The sequence below is a fragment of the Cervus elaphus genome, chromosome 9 (assembly GCF_910594005.1).
Source record: "Cervus elaphus chromosome 9, mCerEla1.1, whole genome shotgun sequence".
NCBI lineage: Eukaryota > Metazoa > Chordata > Mammalia > Artiodactyla > Cervidae > Cervus > Cervus elaphus.
Window position 1 is genome coordinate 43,334,435 of NC_057823.1, and position 20,570 is coordinate 43,355,004.

General features: G+C 34.7%; 1 protein-coding gene across 1 annotated transcript; it reads left to right on the top strand.

Annotated features, from left to right (window-relative positions):
• The first annotated feature begins 12,194 nt into the window (after positions 1-12,194).
• On the top strand, positions 12,195-13,133 carry LOC122700990 (olfactory receptor 2L8-like). Its single transcript, XM_043914014.1, has one exon. The coding sequence runs from the start codon at positions 12,195-12,197 to the stop codon at positions 13,131-13,133; it is 939 nt and encodes a 312-aa protein (XP_043769949.1).
• The last annotated feature ends 7,437 nt before the right edge of the window (positions 13,134-20,570 follow it).

Genomic DNA, 20,570 nt, shown 5'->3' on the forward strand with positions numbered 1-20,570 from the left:
TTTGTTAATCTCTCCTCGCCCTGAATATACAGAGGAAAATTATGAACCAACAATTAATGAGCTAGCTGGGAGATCACATTAATGAATCTTGGAAAGAAAAGTATCCATGATGGAAATTTCAAGTTGACCAACAACTTCTGTGTGGTGAAGAATAGCTCATATGTCAGATTTTTTTGGAAGCCTGGGTGAGTAATGGGGTTGCTCCCTTATGCCAGACTTTCTTTTCCTACTGGTTCTTGTTAGTGTAACAAACTATAAGAAAAGAAAAACTAACAAGTGCCAGAGTGTCCTAGTCCCTAGTTTGGGCAGTTTGGCTGACTGCTGAGAACCAATTAGAGCCTGAAGGTTGAGTTAGAATGTTAAAAGAAGAACTGAGTTCAGAGAAGGATGTGCAGTTGTCCACTTCTCTGATAGCTCTGGACTGCCTTTGCCGCTCAATCAGTAAAGAATCCACCTGCAATCCAGGAGACCTGGGCTCAATCCCTGTGTCAGGAAGGTCCCCTGGAGAAGGAAATGACAACTCACTCCAGTATGCTTGCCTGAGGAACCCCATGGGTAGAAGAACCTAGTGGGTTACAGTCCATGGGGTGGCAAGAGTCAGACATGACTTAGTGACTAAGTCACATCACCACTGATAGCTTTGCAGTTGACAAACTATGAAGATAGGAGAGCAGCACAAAAATTTGGAGACCTTAGCATGCCATTTTACCAAGCTAGGAGGGCTCAAGCTATCACGGAGTAAGATTCAAGCACTTGTCACAATGCCTGATTAGTCCACTGAGAGGTAAAATTCCTGGAAAAAGAGGAGAGTAAAGGGAAGCATGTTGTGGTTATTGACAATAAATGGATGAGTGGAAGATCCCATGCCATTTCATCACTAATACATAGAACATTTTTAAACAGTAATTACTATCAACTTCTAATAATAAATATTCCCCAAAACTACTAGAAGAAAATTTACATTCTTTTTTTGTCATTTAAAATTATAGAACTTATTATATCTCTAAAATGTAAGCAATGCCTACAATTGCTTGAAACTGAATAAGTAAGTACAGGTGGTAAAATTATATAATTTTATATATAGTGTATATATATATATACATATACACACTGTTAACCATCACTGGTTAGTTCTTTTCTCCTTCATATGCCCAGATTCTATTTATTGAATATTTGTTCTGCTTTCAAATATATGCATTTCAAAGCATGTCTTGGTTATTTCCAGCCCATTGAATTTTCATATAATTATTAGAATTAGCTTGTGAAAGTTTTCACCAAAACGTGAGATTTTGAGTGTGATTTGGATAATAATTTGTGGAGAAAGAACTAATTTTCATTTTGATCAATTTATTAGCAAATCATATTTCACCATATGTATGTCAGTTTAGAAAGACTATGAAGACATCCATCAATCATATAATTTATTTCTCATGGATATTTTACTTTATGAGTTCTTGTTATTTTTTTCAAGAATTTTTTATGAAAATATTTATCACTTGAATTGTACTATTTGGGGACAGAGAATGGTACCTCTTTTTCAAAATAAGTAAATGTGACATTTCTTTATAATTGTGTGATTTAATGAATAATTTGACTGAGCAGAGAAACTTTTAAAATCTTTTAAAAAAAATATACAACTCAGGATATTATTTAACTTCCATACTCTTCTTTCTTATCTTAGGGTAAAGGAAATCCATGATTCCATGCTCTGCTTGGTTTTGTAACATCTCCAAGGGAGATAAGCGACACTCAGAACTCCCCACTTTGCCTTGTACTCTTGGAATTAAAATGACTATTTTAGAATCAAATTATTCAGTGGGCTTGCTGGGGCATAGAATGTGCTGTGTGTGTCTATGTTAGTACTTCTTTCACTAAACACGTGGCTATGGTGTTCACACATGGTTATTGTGTCAGAAAGATGGTGGAATAGATTATAAACTTCATCCTTCATGGAAACATGAACATAGGTAACTATCCATGCACAAACATAATGTCACAATGAGAGATTACAGCCCTCAGATGGAGCACAGAAATGGGAAAGACACATTGAAGAGGATAGAAAAGACAGTTTTCTTCTGAGTCCCTGGTTCCCTAGTATCATGAAGTACAGGGCAGAGAGATTTCTCTTTTAGAGTTCTCTCATGGGGGGAAGAAAGTCAAGTGAACATGCAATTTTAATATAGACACAAACATCGAGCCCACTCACCCTTGGACCCTATGAGCAATCACGCCCTTGTTGTCTGTCCTGCCCTGACCTAATTAAAGGCTGTCTCTCTCCAATCTAGTCTAATAAGACAGGACATTGTGACTTTTTCAAATGTGAAAACAGAAAAATTCAAGAACAAAAGTTTCACATGTTTGGAACAGGGTACTATCAAATGACAAAATAGTGTATAGGTAATTGACCCTAAAGAATTGAAGAGTTAAAAACTACCTAAAAATTTTCAGAATATTTATCATAAAGAAGTTTAGTGAACTAAACAGAATACAGACAATTAAACAATATCAGAGGATCAATATCTGAATTAAATAAGAAGTTCAAGAAAAAAAGAATGGATATGTTTAAAAGAACCAAACCAAAATTCTAAAACTGAAGAATGTAGTGACTGAACTAGGAAAAAAAAAAAATTCAGGGCTAAACAGTGGATGTAATCAAGCCAAAGAAAGACTGAAAAAGATTATTTGAACTTATCTGGGTAGAAGGTTAAAATATATATATATATATATATATATATATATATATATATATATAAAGAAGTGAAAAATCTAATATAATTTATGAAGTTTTATAAACAAATGATATAAACATTATCCCACAAGGAGCAGACAAAAAGAAAGGGGAGAAGAAACATTTAAAATAATGACATGAATGTCCCAAATGTGAAGAGGGAAATAAACATCCAGATCCATGAAAACAAGCAACTGCAGATAATTTAAATGTTAAAATGTCTTTACTGAGACATATTGTAATAAAAATTTAAATATTTTGAAAATTATGTTTAAAAAATTGAAGAACTCCAATATTATATCTTCAAAAGTAAAAGGTATTATTAATTGTAACTATGATAAATGTAATAATATTTAATGTATAATCGGCAATAAAATTACTTCACTGTATTTTCTGAATATTGAATCACAGTAATATCATTTTCTTTATTTTGATTAATAAGTGAAAATCATTTTATATTTTAATATGTTAAGTGAAAAAGTGAAAGTGTTAGTCATGTAGTCATGTCTGACTCTTTGTGACCCTATGGACTGTAACCTGTCAGGCTCCTCTGTTCATAGACTTCTCCAGAATATGTATTTCTATCCAAATGGAAACCACTGAAAATACTTATTACTTCAAGTAAAGACAACTCCCATATATTTGATATTTTAAGAGTTTGACTGGCATGCTTTTATTAAGAAGGCAGAGCATGGAAGAATTAATGCTTTTGAACTGGGGTGCTGGAGAAGATTCTTGAAGAGTCCCTTGGAAATCAAGGAGATCAAACCAATCAATCATAAAGCAAATCAACCCTGAATATTCTTTGGGAGGACTGATGCTGAAGCTAAAGCTCCAATACTTTGGCCACCTGATGCGAACAGCTAACTCATTGGAAAAGACCGAGATGTTGGGGAAGAATGAAGGCAGAAGGAAAGAGGGTGACAGAGCATGAGATGCTTGGATGACAGCACCAATTCAATCAATGGACATGAACTTGGGCAAACTCTGGGAGATGGTGAGGGACGGGGAGCCTGGCATGCTGCAGTCCAAGGGGTTGCAAAGAGTCAGACATAGCTTGGCGACTGAACAACAACAACTTGCAGTCACATCATTAATGTGACTTACTGAAAAGCAATATATAAAGTATATGATCCAAAGTGTTTAGAGTCATAATAATATTGGAATCATCTGAATAAATAAGTCATTTATTTCCCCATTGAAGTGACCCTTAAAACGTCTTTCCCAAATTTGGCATCTGGCCAACCTGGGCTATTAGTAACTTAATCTACGTTTGCTAAATCTCAGTGGACATTCCTAAGTCAATAGCAAAAAAAAAAAAAAAAAGTATTAGAATAAACTTTCAGGTAACAAAGTCCTAGAATCACTGGTGCTCCTAAGTTTCCATGGAAGTGTTTAAAATGCCAACTATAGAGAGATAAAATATTAATGTATATATAAATATATTCATTTAGAAAGCTTTCAAATATTTTACTGAGGAAATGACTTTGTTTATATGATGACCCTTGGAGCTCTGCAGCTAATCAAGCCAGTGATTGAATGAAAATGCAGATGTAATTAAAGGTACTAATACTCATTGTATTTTTATTTTTATTCACTCTACAGTAAGATGAGCTCTTCAGCAAGTACTTAGAGATTTATTCAGAATTAAATACTTATGTTTATGTGAGTTAGTCTCTCAGTCATGTCTGACTCTCTGCGATCCCGTGGACTATAGCCTGTCGTGATCCTCTTTCCATAGGACTTTCCAGGCAAGAATCCTGGAGTGGGATGCCATTCCTTTCCCCAACTTACATTTATAATAAGTTATAAATCCATTCAGATATCTCATTAGCCAGAGAATTCCAAAAAGAGAGCTGTATTTGACTGAAACTGGTTAAAATAATACGTATACTAGAACATGTATCCTTAAAAACAAACAAAAAAAGAATAAATGAACTGCTCGAACACATATTCATGTGTTTTAAGATGTAAAGCTCTTTTAAACCTGAAACATGTTATACAATTCCAAGAACTGATCTGATTGAGAAATATTGTGAAATTATAGCAAAACCTAGCAAAATCAGTAATAAAGGCAATTGTTGCTATTGTCTTGAACTACTGTTCTGGACTTATGGTGAATAGCCTTACCCTTAACTACACCAATTCCTGAAAGATTGCTGAATGTAATTATGATATTCTATTATGCAGTATGTAATAAGATTTTACATTCATTAAAATAGCACTTCAACTATTAGAAGAATTTATTTGACCCTAATCAAAAAAAGACATTTATAGGAGAAAAGGAAGTTAAAGGATAAACAACATTTATTAAAGATGGGACGATTCATTATTGTGTGTACACTACAGTCTGTTGTATGTCCTCTAGAAAAGGGAAAAACTGTAGCAAGTAGAGAAAGTTCATAAGCAACATAGTTACCCAGTCTTTGGGGTAGAGAACTTTTCATGCAAGTACACTGTGTAATGGCACAGGTACTGATTCTATTAATATTGTATTAGCCCTTTTGGAAGTTTGGCTTTTATACATATTGAAATTATTCAGGATTTAAGATAGTCAGTTTAGGAAACGTTTAATGTGTTCTACGTAAGACATAGTTAAGAAGCAAAGAATTTTAAGAGAAGTTTGAGGTCCAAGAACAGCTCCACTTCTTACTATACAGTTCAGTAGTAATTGTGGCATGTGAAATGGACAAAAGTGGTTTTGGAGTTGATTCATAAATGTGATTTTCTTGATGAGAAATGAGATGAGGGTCTTGGAAGATACTTTGGACGTGTTCAAGTGATAATTAAAGAATAAATCTAACACTTAAGGATGTCAGCCCTAAGAAATATGGAAAACTTTATTTCTTATTTTCAATTTATTATAATTTTTTTTTTAATGAATGAAGAGTAGTTACACAATCAGTTCAGTTTAGTCTCTCAGTCATGTTGGACTCTTTGCAACCACATGGACTGCAGTACACCAGGCTTCCCTATCACCAATCCCAGAGCTTACTCAAACTCATGTCCATTGAGTTGGTGATGCTATCCAACCATCTCATCCTCTGTCATTCCCTTCTCCTCTCACCTTCAATCATTCCTAGTATCAGGGTCTTTTCCAACGAGTCAGTTCTTTGCATCAGGTGGCCAAAGTATTGGAGTTTTGGCTTCAGTATCAGTCCTTCCAACTGAATATGTAGGACTGGTTTCCTTTAGGATTGACTAGTTTGATCTCCTTACTGTCCAAGGGACCCTCAAGAGTCTTCTCCCATACCACAGTTCAATAGCTTCAAATCTTCATGATAATCTTAATGTTGCTTCATTACTTGTTCTTTTATCCTCCATGAATCCACTCTTTCTAATAAAGATCTAGAAATTATTTGTATGGATTTAATATAAAAATATTAAATGGAGTATATTGTGAAGTTTAAAATGGCTATTATCACTTTGTATGCATATACATATAATTTGAGGGATAACTTCTAGAAATGTTTCAGGTAACAAATCATATGTTTAGGTATATTTCTAGTTCTAGTGAAGTTGCTCCATCGTGTCCTATTCTTTGCGACTCCATGGACTGTAGCACACCAGGTTCCTTCATCCATGGGATTTTCCAGGCAAGAATATTGGAGTGGTTGCCATTTCCTTCTCCAGGAGATCTTCCGGACCCACGGACTGAACCTGGGTCTCCTGCATTGTAGGCAGACGCTTTACCATCTGAGCCACCAGGGAAATCTCTATGTTTAGGTATAGCTAACCATTTTTATTTTAAAACAGAAATCTTGTGAATTGAAGTATGTTGTGCTGTTAATATTTGCATTTTGTTTTTTACTTCCTGTATACATCAATAACTTTGCAGTTGTGGAAAGTAATATCAGGAAAAAAAACACACACAAATATAACACAGAAATAATCACTATCCTTTATATCTCTTTATGTGTGTTTCTAATGGATATATTGTTTCTAATGGGCTTCCCTGGTGGCTCAGACTAGATTTGCCTGGTAGGCCAGCTGGTAAAGAATCTGCCTGCAAAGCAGGAGACCCCAGTTTGATTCTTGAGTTGAGACGATCCCCTGGAGAAGGGATAGGCTACCCACTCCAGTATTCTTGGACTTCCCTGGTGGCTCAGACTTTAAAAACTAGAATTTACTTCATGAAACTAATGTGTTAGAAGACTCCCATTATAATTGAACTGGTCACCTGGTTTACTGTTTTCTCAACCCTAAATATGGGTAAGGAAAATCAGTTCGGAGAAGTCCAACATATCAGGAAATTTTAGGGATCTAGGAAGATATGAAGTGATCTACTTTTCTGAAAACTTGTTGGAGAGAATTTTATGCTTTAGAAATTTTAACAAGTCTAATCTGAGATTTTCTATAACACTTACAGCAGGGCCAATTCAAGGAGACTTCTTTGGTGAATCTACAGTCTTGCTATTCCTCTGCAAATTCACATACCAGCTTTATTTTGTAATCAAGAATGATTTTTGAGATGGAGTTTGAGAAATACTGAGGAAAGTGTAGAATATAAAAAGTGTGCATCTTGGAAAATTCTGCATTATCAGAATCTATAGGATACTCTCCCATGTTTTCTAATTTGATCACTAAGTCACTACACAGCCTTGAATGACTCACTTCATATCTATAATTCAGGTTTTTTTAAAAATCCTTTTAATAGTTTAACTATAGATCTAAAAATTATTTGTTCTATAATATATATAGATATATTAAAGAATCATTAAAGTGAGGTGTTTTTCAGTATTTTATATTCAACTATAAACACAGGAATAATATCTGCAATTAAATTGATGCATATTGACTCCAAGAGATGGCCTTACATAATTCATTTTGACATGTGGGAAGCATTTGAATGATTTTATCATCATACAGAATACGTAAATCTGAAATCTGAATGGACAGCAGTTAATATGGATGGTCCTTTGCAAGTGAATTCTCCTACGTAGGGGGAATTTTGTAATGAAGGCTAGACATGAACTGGATTCTATTTAGAGATTTTGGGATATCATTTTTGCAAGATAATATCTGTAGTTGCTGGGCAAAGTGAAAATACATTAAAGTCAGTATATATGAGAATACAGAAGAATATGTCAAGATGAGTGAACATTGAAATAATTATTTGTTCTAAAAAAATTTTCACATACATTCTTGTCCTTCTACAAACTATAGATTTTTTATTTTAATAACCATTTCTGTTTTTTTCTTTCTCACATTTTATTTATTTTTTGTGTTGGAGAGTAAAAAGTGACCCACCTTTGATGTATTACTTTAAAATATTTAATATTATAAGATAAGATATAATAGATAAAGGGTACATTTTTGAGATAGATGGAGATAGATACATGATAGAACAATCTGGAATCTAGCTATCCAACTATTATGTACTTTAAGATAAGGTCACTTTAAATCTCTGAATTGCAATTTTATTATTTAAAAAACATCAGTTGTGATTTCAAACTCAATAGAGAGTGGTAAAGATTAAATATAATTTAATTCTAAAACATATCCTGACACACTTTACATGACAACCTATGGAGGTAGTCAAAAAAGTTTGTCTCTCCATTTTCTCTTCCAGATAGAGGCTTGTTTTTTCTCCCCAGCAGAAAACTATCATAAGACTTTTTTTTTTTTTCCTGCTAGCTCTTTCCTCTTATGTTGACATCATTAATACTAATGCATCAGTTCAGTTCAGTTCAGTCGCTCAGTCGTGTCCGACTCTTTGTGACCCCATGAATAGCAGCATGCCAGGCCTCCCTGTCCATCAACAACTCCCAGAATTTACTCAAACTCATGTCCATCGAGTCGGTGACGCCATCCAGCCATCTCATCCTCTGTCGTCCCCTTTTCCTCCTGCCCCCAATCCCTCCCAGCATCAGGGTCTTTACCAATGAGTCAACTCTTCACATGAGGTGGCCAAAGTAATGGAGTTTCAGCTTCAGCATCAGTCCCTCCAATGAGCACCCAGGACTGATCTCCTTTGGGATGGACTGGTTGGATCTCCTTGCAGTCCAAGGGACTCTCAAGAGTCTTCTCCAACATCACAGTTCAAAAGCATCAATTCTTCTGCACTCAGCTTTCTTCACAGTCCAACTCTCACATCCATATATGACCACTGGAAAAACCATAGCCTTGACTAGATGGACCTCTGTTGGCAAAGTAATGTCTCTGCTCTTTAATATGCTATCTAGGTTGGTCATAACTTTACTTCAAGGAGTAAGTGTCTTTTAATTTAATGGCTGCAATCATAATCTGCAGTAATTAGAATCTTTTCAAGAAGTTTAAAATATAAAGAGATTGAAAATGCTTTATAAATTGAAATAGATTATTGTTCTTCCATTAGATAAAAGCAAAACTAAATAGAAAAATAAGTTATTTGGTTTTATTTTTACCTCAAGAAAAAAAAATATCCTCTTTACATTGGACTTTGTAATTTTCAAGGCTGATATATTCAACAATTGATTTTGCTTACCTCTGAGACACAGAGGTCTTTTATATAATACCATGTGAGAATATTTTAGTATAGAACAGTGCACCATGAATAACCAAAGAAAAACGCTCCATTGTCAGTTAGAATACATGAATTCAAATCTCAAGATATGATGTACTATCAATTATTTCCATTTGTTGCTCATTTTTTCATGTTTAGAGTGTGAAGAAATTACCCAAAAGACACTTTTTTAATAGATATCCCTATATAAAAGACATATGATAAGAATCACAATAATTTCTTTTATATTTTCAAATACTAAGTTTTTAATCTATCAATGATTAAATGACCAATATAAATTGCATACTATGGTGCAATCTATATCCTATTTAATTTTGAATCCAAACGATATATATAAAAAGAATTTTTCCATGGAAAGTTTTAATAGACCACATATTACTGAAGATCCATTCCTCTGTAAATGTTAAAGATCCTGCCATAGGTTTGCACAATATATTTGGAATAGAAATATGAAATAATTGCAGTTCCATTTATGCTATGTTTTTTTGCTTCCTTATTGGGGCAAATTTATATGCTATAAAAGGTACCATTTTACCCATTTTAAGTGTAATTATTGTTGACATTAAGTACATTGACAGTTTGTACAGTCATTACCAACATCACCCCAGAATGTTGTTATATTGTTCAACTGAGACTGTGTATTCATCAAACGCTAACTCTCCATTTCTCACACATCACAGTCCTTAACAGCCACCATTCCGTTTTCATCTCTATGAATTTGACTACCCTGGATAACTAATATATGTGGAATCATGCATCTGGTTTTTCATGCCTGACGTACTTTATTTAGCATAGCATCTCTAAGCTTCTTCCATGTTGTAGCATGGAGTAGAATTTTCTTCTTTTTTAAGATTGAATTATATATGTTCTGATTATCTATTAACCCATCAACCAATTTTTTAGTATTGTTTCAACTTTTCAGTCATGGTGAAGAAGGCTTCTAGGAACATAGGTATAAACATAGCTCTTAGAGACTCTGCTTTCAGTTATTTTGGACATATATTCAGAAGGGCAGCTGTTGAATCATATGGTGATTCTGTTACTTTTTTAGATATTGCCATAACATTTTCCTAAATGGTTACACCATTTTGCACTCCCACCAGCATTACATTTACACAGTCCTAGTTTTTCTCACATGTTTGTCAACACTTTCCCTTTTAAAAAATAGAAGATTCTTAAAAGATAATATTTTAAAAATAAAAAAGAAGATAGCACATCTCACTTTTATGAGATGTGCTATCTCATTATAGTATTGATTTGAATTTTCCTAATAATTAGTCATGTGGAACATCTTTTCTTGTGTTTATTGGGCCATTTGAATATCTTCTTTGCAGAAATGTTTATTCAAGAGTTTTCCCTATTTTAAATTAGTTTATTGGTTGTTACTGAGTTGTGCAGTTCTTTATCTATTCCCTATATAAATCCATCATCTGATATATATTTTGCAAATAACTTTCCATTTTATGACTTGCTTATTCACTCTCCAGATAAATGTCTTCCATGAACAGGAGTTTTTAATTTTAATAAAGTCCAATATATCAATATATATATGCTTTTGGTCACATACGCTTTTCATATCCAAGAAAGCACAGTTAAATTCAATGTCTTTAAACTTTCTCTGTCATTAGCTCTATATTTAGTTCTTTGATTTTAGTTAATTTTCATATATGATTTAAGGCAATCACCCAAATTTTATTAACTGGACCAGTAAATCCAGTTTTCCAAGCAACTTTTGGTGAAAAGATCTCTAGTGAATGGCTTTGAGACACTAATGAAAAATCTTTTCTCAAATTTATGCATTTTTATGGTTCTCTTTTATTTTGTTGGTTTATGTCTATCTTCATGTCAGTACTACTATCTTAAAATCATCATAGTTTTATAGCAAAATTTAAATAAAAAACAGCTAGTTATCCAAATCGGAGAGGGAAATGGTAACCCACCCCAGTATTCTTGCCTAGAAAATCCTGTGAACAGAGGAGCCTGGTGGGCTGCCGTCTATGGGGTTGCACAGAGTCAGACACGACTGAAGCGACGTAGCAGCGGCAGTTATCCAATTATTTTATGAGATGCTTTTTGTTATATTAAATACCTTAGGATTTCAAAAGAATTTTAGGATATGTTTTTCTATTTCTATGAAAAAAAAAAAAACCTCATTCAGACTGTGACAGATATTAACAAATACTTATCATATAAATATCAGGGAAGCAGAGAGATATTACACATGCTTTTTAAAAGTGCTTGCACAGATTTAACAAATATACAAGGAGTGCAATGTGTACGTATTCAGGTAAAGGCTTACTTTAATCACAGCATTGAGGAACTCACTGAAAAGGCAGAACAGAGTGACTCCTTGTAAATTATACCTGACAATAAGGTTCATTTTAGATTTTACAAAAGATAGATCAAAATAATGTTTGCCTTCTAAGAACCTTGGTTTGACACTTCTATTTGAAGAGAACTAATATATATATATATATATGCTCCTCAGCATATTTGATAGGTTGCTGGTCTTAGAGGTAAGACTTAGAAATGAACTATGAAAGGGAAATCATATCTTGATAATAGTAAACAGTTATCACTAATAATATTATACAATGTGTGAATTTACATTGATTTCCTATGAATATATTCTGAATACAGAATCTGAGATTGTTGTTATTTGAGAATGGATAGGGCACTACAACATGTGTATTCTAATGATCTCATAATTCAATGGTTTTCTAACAATAAAAATTTATTGGAAAACATTTTGTTCAAAAATGTTTTTATCTTTATATTTTAATCTTTGGCTCAAAAATAAGACTATTTTTTTTCTAAAATTGATAAGTTCAGTTCTTAATTTAAGAGGTAAAAAATGTTAAATAATATGTTTTTATTAAAATAATAAATTAAAAATACCTTTTTGTTTCAAACTTAGCTTACTCTTCTGTCTGCCCTTAGGAAAAATTATATGAATGACTCATGGAAAACCGTAATCAAACATCAACTGATTTTGTCTTATTGGGATTGTTTCCCTCATCAAGATTTGGCCTGTTTCTTTTTATTCTCATTGTTCTCATTTTCCTATTGGCTTTATTTGGCAATCTTTCCATGATCCTTCTTATCTTTCTGGACGTCCATCTTCACAAACCCATGTATTTTTTACTTAGTCAACTATCCTTAATTGACCTAAATTACATCTCAACCATTGTCCCCAAAATGGCTTACAGTTATCTGTTTGGAAATAAATCAATCTCATTCATTGGATGTGGGGTACAGAGCTTCTTTTTCTTGACTTTAGCAGGTGCAGAAGCATTGCTTTTGGCCTCTATGGCTTATGATCGGTATGTGGCCATTTGCTTTCCTCTTCACTATCCCATCAAAATCAGCAGGCGAGTGTGTGTGTTGATGATAATAGGATCTTGGGTAATGGGCTCTATCAATTCCTGTGCCCACACCACATATGCCCTCCATATCCCTTATTGCAGATCCAGGGCCATCAATCATTTCTTCTGTGATGTCCCAGCCATGTTGACTCTGGCTTGCATGGACACTTGGATCTATGAGTACACGGTGTTTGTGAGTACCATCCTCTTCCTTTTGTGCCCTTTCATTGGTATTGTATGTTCCTATGACCGTGTTCTCTTTGCGGTCCATCACATGAACTCAGCAGAAGGGAAGAAGAAGGCCTATTCAACCTGCAGCACCCACCTCACAGTGGTGACTTTCTACTATGCTCCCTTTGTTTACACTTATCTACGCCCAAGATATCTCAGATCTCCAACAGAGGACAAGGCTCTGGCTGTCTTCTACACCATCCTGACCCCAGTGCTCAATCCTGTTATCTATAGCCTGAAAAACAAGGAGGTTATGGGAGCGCTGAGGAGAGCAATTCAGAGAATCTGCTCTGTAAAAACATAGACAAAGTTTTGGCATGAATGTTAGTACTTGGATATAAATCCATTTATCATCAGAATTCAATAACTTAAAAGGGAATTTTTCAATTAAATGCCAAGTGTAAAATTAATATAGAGGTGAAGAAAGTCAATCATGTTTCAAAAAAATTATCTTGCATATATAGAATATCAAGACTTAATCTTTATATTCTCCATGTTGTTGTTTCCCATCAGTTTCAAATGGTTTTCTTCCCTCGTATGTTTTCAATTAAAAATTTTCTTTGTAATGAAGTAATGAAAATGGAAATGATTTTAATTAACTGAAGTTATTATTCAACAGAGATACTTCTATTTACCATTTATTTTCCTAAATTTTTAAAACATGTTTTCTGGAAGTATTGATCAAATTAAAAGACTTTTTGTTCTTTTCACGGTATTCCTGTAATTACCAGTAACAGTTATTTTTTTCCTTCAATATGAGGAAACTTTGTTTCTGAGATTTAGCTGAGATTTCAACAGGGATTCTCAAGTCTTTGCATCACTCTAAGTGGAAAATGACAAGTTTATATTTCTTTTAGGGTGGTGAGTTTAATATCCAGCATATCTGGGGATCAACAATAAGGACAAGGATACACCAATAGAGATTGAGGAAACTGAAGTTAATTATAGGATTGATGGTTTCAATGATTTAGTCTAATTAGTGGAACTTGGAAATAGCAAGGTCCTTCTTGCAAGCATCCCCACACTTGGAATATACTCAGTTTACCTCCTAAGTTGCTCCTACTGTTCTTATATTAGATAATGTTTCTCAAATGAGATTTTATTCTCCACTTACTATGTCACATAATTCTGTCAAACCAGGTTGGAGAAAGTTAACTTTCATGAATCAAATTTAGCCATTCATATAATGATTAGGTTACTTTCCTAAACAGATTTCCCACTACATTAAATAAAACTCCATCAGCTCAAGTGAACTTCCAGGGTAAATTGTTATCAAGGATCAGTACAAAAATGCTCTTTACCTCTAAGATGTGGCAGGAGAGGGTAGGTTCATATTTTACATAATCTGTATGGCACAGTACAAAGTGAAAATATGTGGCCTCTTGTTTCAAACAGCAAAAAATGATGCATTATTGCTGCTCAAATATAGTTTTTTCCTCAAATTTATTTCATTAGTTATAAAACACAATAAAAATCATAAGCAACATATTTGTGTCAGAATTTTTTATCTAATGACATAGATATTTATTTATGTGATATATTTATTGATTATAAGGTTTGGGGGTTCACTTTTTCCTGAATTTTCATCTGAATTTGTAATTTAGAAACTTTATTATCTATCTACATAACTGAAAGTGATTTCAGTCACTTGTGATTACATTTTTATTATTTTCTTTCTTTTGTTGTTTTAAAAGAATCACTCTGCTCATGTTACCAGAGCTATTAGGAATGTTAATAGTTTGTGAAAATGTTGAGCTAAATTTAATAAATTAAATCAAAATATATATTTTTGGATGGAGAGATTTGATAATTCTCAAGAGGAATTTTTTTTATAGAAAGATTAATCTCAAGAAGCATTTTCAACCCATCAATTCCGAGTCAATTTAATGTAAATCTAAGTTTAACTTAAATATAAATTAATCAAGGGTTCTTTATTGATTTCTGTCAAATCTATGGTAATTTGTGAACTTTGTGTAAGAAACTAGAAGTGGCTTTGTGTTTCAAATGCCAAATCACACATTTTATCACTATAGCTTTAATTACAAATTAAGTTGATATTAAAAATTTTTTGTCAATAATTGTTTTCTGAAACCTTACAGGAAAAAGTGTTATTTTCCATCAGTGATTTTTCACTATAATTAATTTTATATCTTTAAATAATGTTTAAATACCATTTCTACTTCTAAGTTTATGGATATTTGCTTTTCAATGTTTCAATAGTTTTTAAGATCATATATTCTTTACTCTTTGATGAATGCTGATAATTCCTTGATATGCTTTATTGGAATGATAATTTGTGCACTCTTAGTTTGCAATAATTTACTGAAAAATAATTGCTCCTAACAGACAAAGTCCCTTCTGTCTCCTAGGCAGTAACTGCTTCACCCTTGTTGTTGAACCTACAGTTGTTCTCATCACCACCACCTTCCTTGACCCCTGTTTCAGTCCAACCAGTCCCTTGGATTCCTATGACCGAAGATCTTCATTTGTTTTGTTTGTTTTCTAGGTAAATTAATTACTAGGCAGATTGGGTTAAGGAAAACCTTTCATAATCTCTTATTATTAAGACCAAGTGAACAGGAAAAAAAAAAAAATTGTCTTTTAACAGAGAGAAAAAATCTCCAGTTTTATACCAGTTTATTTTTGACATTAAAAGTCACCTACTTAATTAAATTCATTTCAATCATATCTGTTTCTGGACACATAAAATTTCTTTCCAGACTCTTTTTCCATAAATCTTCTTTTACTGAAAACACACATCCTACCTTCCTTGCATATGAAGATGTTTCTCTTATCTAGCTAGTAACTTTAATCACATATATTTGGACTTTTTTAACCCCAAGAAAACTTTAATTTCTGGAGAAAACTAAAATGTATGAAATATAAACTGTTTTTATTTTCTCTTTCTAATGCTAATATAAAATAGCATTTTATAGATTGGCAAGCTTGTACTTCTTATAATTTCTAGAAATGTGATTTTTTATAGAAAATTTCTCAGTGTGGTACCAAAAGTATCTATTGATAGTCCCAAATAGCTTAAGTTTCTCTGTAAAAGAAAGCCCATGTTCAGCAATATATGTTTCATTATTTTATCTTTTAAGGAAATAATCTAGATATTCAAGGAACTTAACTGATATTTAACTTAACTTACTAAAATTTAAGAGTTTAATTTAACCAGAGATAATTGGGAAATTAAGTACACTAGATATACTATAAAACTATTACTGCTAAATATTACACTAAAACCTCTTGTTTATGTTTTATTATTTGTTCTTAAAAACCATGTTTGATTATCTTCCCCCCAAAAGTCAATAACTCTTCACTGGACATTGGAAAACCTCAACCATTATCCTAAGTGATTTTTCTGGCTGCCAAAATTTTTAAGAGAGAGTACAAGGTTATTTGAGTTTTAGTAACTTTCATTTAAGTATTATATTTAATGTCTTTTGAGGGAGGTCACCATTATCTTCATTATCTCAACCATAGTTTAGCCCCAGGTAAATAGAAGGGAGGGAACACAGCTCCAAATATCAACAGAAAATTGGATTCAGTTCAGTTCAGTTCAGTTGCTCAGTCAGTCTCTTTACAACCCCATGGACTGCAGCATGCCAGGCCTCCCTGTCCATCACCAACTTCTGGGGTTTACTCAAACTCATGTCTATTAAATTGGTGATGCCATCCAACTATCTCATCCTCTGTCATCCGCTTCTCCTCCTGCCATCAATCTTTCCCAGCATCAGGGTCTTTTCAAATGAGTCAACTCTTCCTATCAGGTGGCCAAGTATTTGAGCTTCAGCTTCAACATCAGTCCTTCCAATGAACATTCAGGACTGAGAAAGTTGGGTTAAAGATTTACTGAGCATGGCCCCACCCATCAGAACAAGACCCAGTTTCCCCCTCAGTCAGTCTATTCCAAGGAAGGTTTCATAAGTCTCTTATCCTTCTCCATCATCGGACAGACAGAATGAAAACCACAATCACAGAAAACTCACCAATCTAATCACATGGACCACAGCCTTGTCTAACTAAATGAAACTGTGAACCATGCTGTATAGGGCCACCCAAGATGGATGGGTCATGGTGGAGAGTTCTGGCAAAATGTGGTCCACTGGAAAATGGAACGGCAAACCACTTCAGTATTCCTGCCTTAAGAACCCCGTGAACAGTATGAAAAGGCAAAAAGATAGGACACAGAAAGATGAACTCCCCAGGTCTGCAGGTGCCCACTATGTTACTGGAGATCAGTGGAGAAATAACTTCAGAAAGAATGAAGAGATGTAGCCAAAGCGCAGGCTGGAATCAAGATTGCCGGGAGAAACATCAATAACCTCAGATATGCAGATGACACCACCCTTATGGCAGAAAGTGAAGAACTGAAGGGCCTCTTGATGAAATTGAAAGAGGAGAGTGAAAAAGGTGGCTTAAAGCTCAACATTCAGAAAACTAAGATCATGGCTTCTGGTCCCATCACTTCAATGCAAATAGATGGAGAAACAGTAGAAACAATGTCAGACTTTATTTTGGGGGGCTCCAAAATCACTGCAGATAGTGACTGCAGCCATGAAATAAAAAGATGCTTACTCCTTGGAAGGAAAGTTATGACCAACCTAAACAGCATATTAAAAAGCAGAGACATTACTTTGCAGACAAAGGTCTGTCTAATCTAAAGGCTATGGTTTTCCCAGTGGTCGTGTATGGATGTGAGAGTTGGACTGTGAAGAAAGCTGAGCACCGAAAAATTGATGCTTTTGAACTGTGGTGTTGGAGAAGACTCTTGAGAGTCCCTTGGACTGCAAGGAGATCTCACCAGTCCACCCTAAAGGAAATCAGTCCTGGGTATTTAGTGGAAGGACTGATGTTGAAGCTGAAACTCCAGTACTCTGGCCACCTGATGTGAAGAGCTGACTCAGTGATGGCATCACCGACTCAATGGACATGAGTTTGAGTAAACTCCATGAGTTGCTCATGGACAGGGAGGCCTGGCGTACTGCAGTCCATGTGGTCATAAAGAGTTGGACATGACTGAGCGACTGAGCAACTGAACTGAATTTAATGTTGATAACTCCAAGGACATGTTCATATTGATTAAACCAATAGACTTAAAGTAGGTTTTATTTACTAAAGATCACATGAACTTAACATTTGAGTCAGTTCCTATTATATTTTTGGGAATTTGTACAAGTGCTTAATTTTTTTTAAGTCAACTAGATACACTTCTTTCAAAAATTAACTTTGGCAATGCCTTTGCTGCTGCTACTGCTGCTAAGTCGCTTCAGTCGTGTCTGACTCTGTGCAACCCCATAGATGGCAGACCACCAGGCTCCCCCATCCCTGGGATTCTCCAGGCAAGAACTCTGGAGTGGGTTGCCATTTCATTCTCCAATGCATGAAAGTGAAAAGAGAAAGTGCAGTTGCTCAGTCTTATCAGACTCTTAGCGACCCCATGGATTGCAGCCTACCAAGCTCCTGTGTCCATGATATTTCCCAGGCAAGAGTATTGGAGTGGGTGCCACTGCCTTCTCCGGACAATGCCTTTGGAGGTATATAAATGTCATATCTATAATGTACATATATAGACATATGTACAAACGGAAAGACTGACACACACAGAGATCTTAAGTCATGAATCAGGTATAACACACCACTCACTAGTTTACACAAAACACCTGAAACCAATTAAGTCTACTTGCAGATGGCCAAATTCTTTTATTATTTTTGGAGAAGACTTTAAAATCTATACTTGCCCTGGGCAAGCAATTTTAAGGAAGTTGCTTTTTTTTTTTTTTTAACCCCCTCCCATGCTGTGTGGCTTGAGGGATCTCAGTTCCCAAACTGGGATTGAAGCCAGGCCAGTGAGGGTGCTGTGTCCTAAGCACTGATCCACCAGGGAATTCCCAAGGAGGCCATCTTTAATTAGAGTTTAGGCCGAAGAGTCCCTTTACCAGTTTGTGTTCTAAAAGCCCTCTGTCCTCTTTGCTTGCTTGTTTTTTGTTTTGTTTTTTCTTAGAAATTGGAGAAGGTTTTGGTTGGAGCTCACACAGTACACCAGACAGAACTCTTGCATCCCTGAGGCGTGCAGGTGCCTGCTAAGTTGCTTTAGTCACGTCTGACTCTGTGTGACCCTATGGACTGTGTCTGGCTTACCCAGTAGTTCAGCTGGGAAAGAATGTGCCTGCAGTTCTGGAGGCCCCAGTTAGATTCCTGGGTCAGGAACATCCCTTGGAGAAGCAATCTTCTATCAAGATGTGTGTTTTGTTTTTTGTTTGTTTGTTTGTTTGCTTGATTTTTAATAATTGGGGTATAATTGCTTTACAATGCTATGTTAATTTCTGCTGTACAGCAGAGTGAATCAGTCACTTGTATATATATATATATATATCATCTCCCTCTTGAGCCTCCTTCCCACCCCCTCCTCCAATCCCATCCTTTTAAGTCACTACAATTAAAAAAAAAAAAAAAGTGAAAAACACTCATTTGGATAGAAGGTTGCTGCTAGTCATGAGGAGCAGACAGCTTAGTTAATGGTGTGCTTTCCTAAGTATGGGAAGACCCAAGGATCCAGGTTCATTTAAAAAAAAAAAAAAAAAAAAAAAAACCAACTCTTGAAAATACCTAACTATGTGAAGATAGTTTCTGCCAGTTCTCCTGGAGAATAGAATGCCTCATCCTGATCTTCAGTCTAAATTCTTTCCAGGGTATGCTGTAGATCAGCAACCGCAATGGCTAATGTCATGATTCTTATAGATCTGAATGGTGAACAACATCTTTTTCCTTTTCTTTTTTTTTTTTTAACAATTCACTTCCCTTCAGTCTCATTTTGACCAAAGTTTTGGAGGAATTTTGTGCTAAATATTTCCATGGCACTAGGAATGCTCATTCTTAGGTGAGGGGAGAATTTCACAGATAGACCACTCCAAGTGCTATTACTGGACCAGGCCCTGTTAACAGTAACCAAAAGCTTTCAAACTGCCTGGAACTTACTTACTAGCTGTTATGATCTAGAAAATGCTTCCCTCTTGTTGCTTCTTCCCAGACCTAGAGTTACACAGTTACTGCCACTGATATTACATAACTAAGCTCAGTCACTCAGTCATGTCCAATTCTTTTCAACCTCATGGACTATAACTCACCAGGTTCCTCTGTCCACTGGATTTTACTCACAAGAATAGTGGAGTATGTTGCCATGCCCTCTTCCATGGGATCTTCCCAATCCAGGGTTTGAACTCATATTTCCTATGTCTCCTGCATTGCAATTGGATTCTTTACAGCTGAGCCACAGGGGAAAGCCTATTATATAACTATATATTTGATTAATTGTTTCAGCTTGCTTAATCATTAATTCTCTCTGAGGCTCAGTGACATATTTGCCAATGCAGGAAACAATATTTATGTCCAATAGATAGAAATGCAAATAATATAGACAGTAACATTAATATGGTCAATAAGTAAGTATTTAAGCTAAGAAACTTGCTGAATGTGGTTCAGCATCTCTCCAGGTTGTCTGACTAGTCTGTTCTGCATCAATCACTGTCATTAAGTGAAATTCTACACTGGCATTATACATACATGTTCAACAAAGATGTCTGCATACACAAGGTGAGTGAAGATCATCAAGACCCTTTACAGGATATAGAAAGGAATGTTATTATTTAAGAAATTTCATGACTGGCACAGGATGAGAAAATTTTATCTTTATGGTTAAGCAGGTTTTTCTGCCATTAGAGAGGTCTGGTTAACTCAT

Coding starts and splice junctions, on each gene's coding strand:
- LOC122700990 (XM_043914014.1), top strand. CDS start 12,195: ATGGAAAACCGTAATCAAACATCAACTGATTTTGTCTTATTGGGATTG.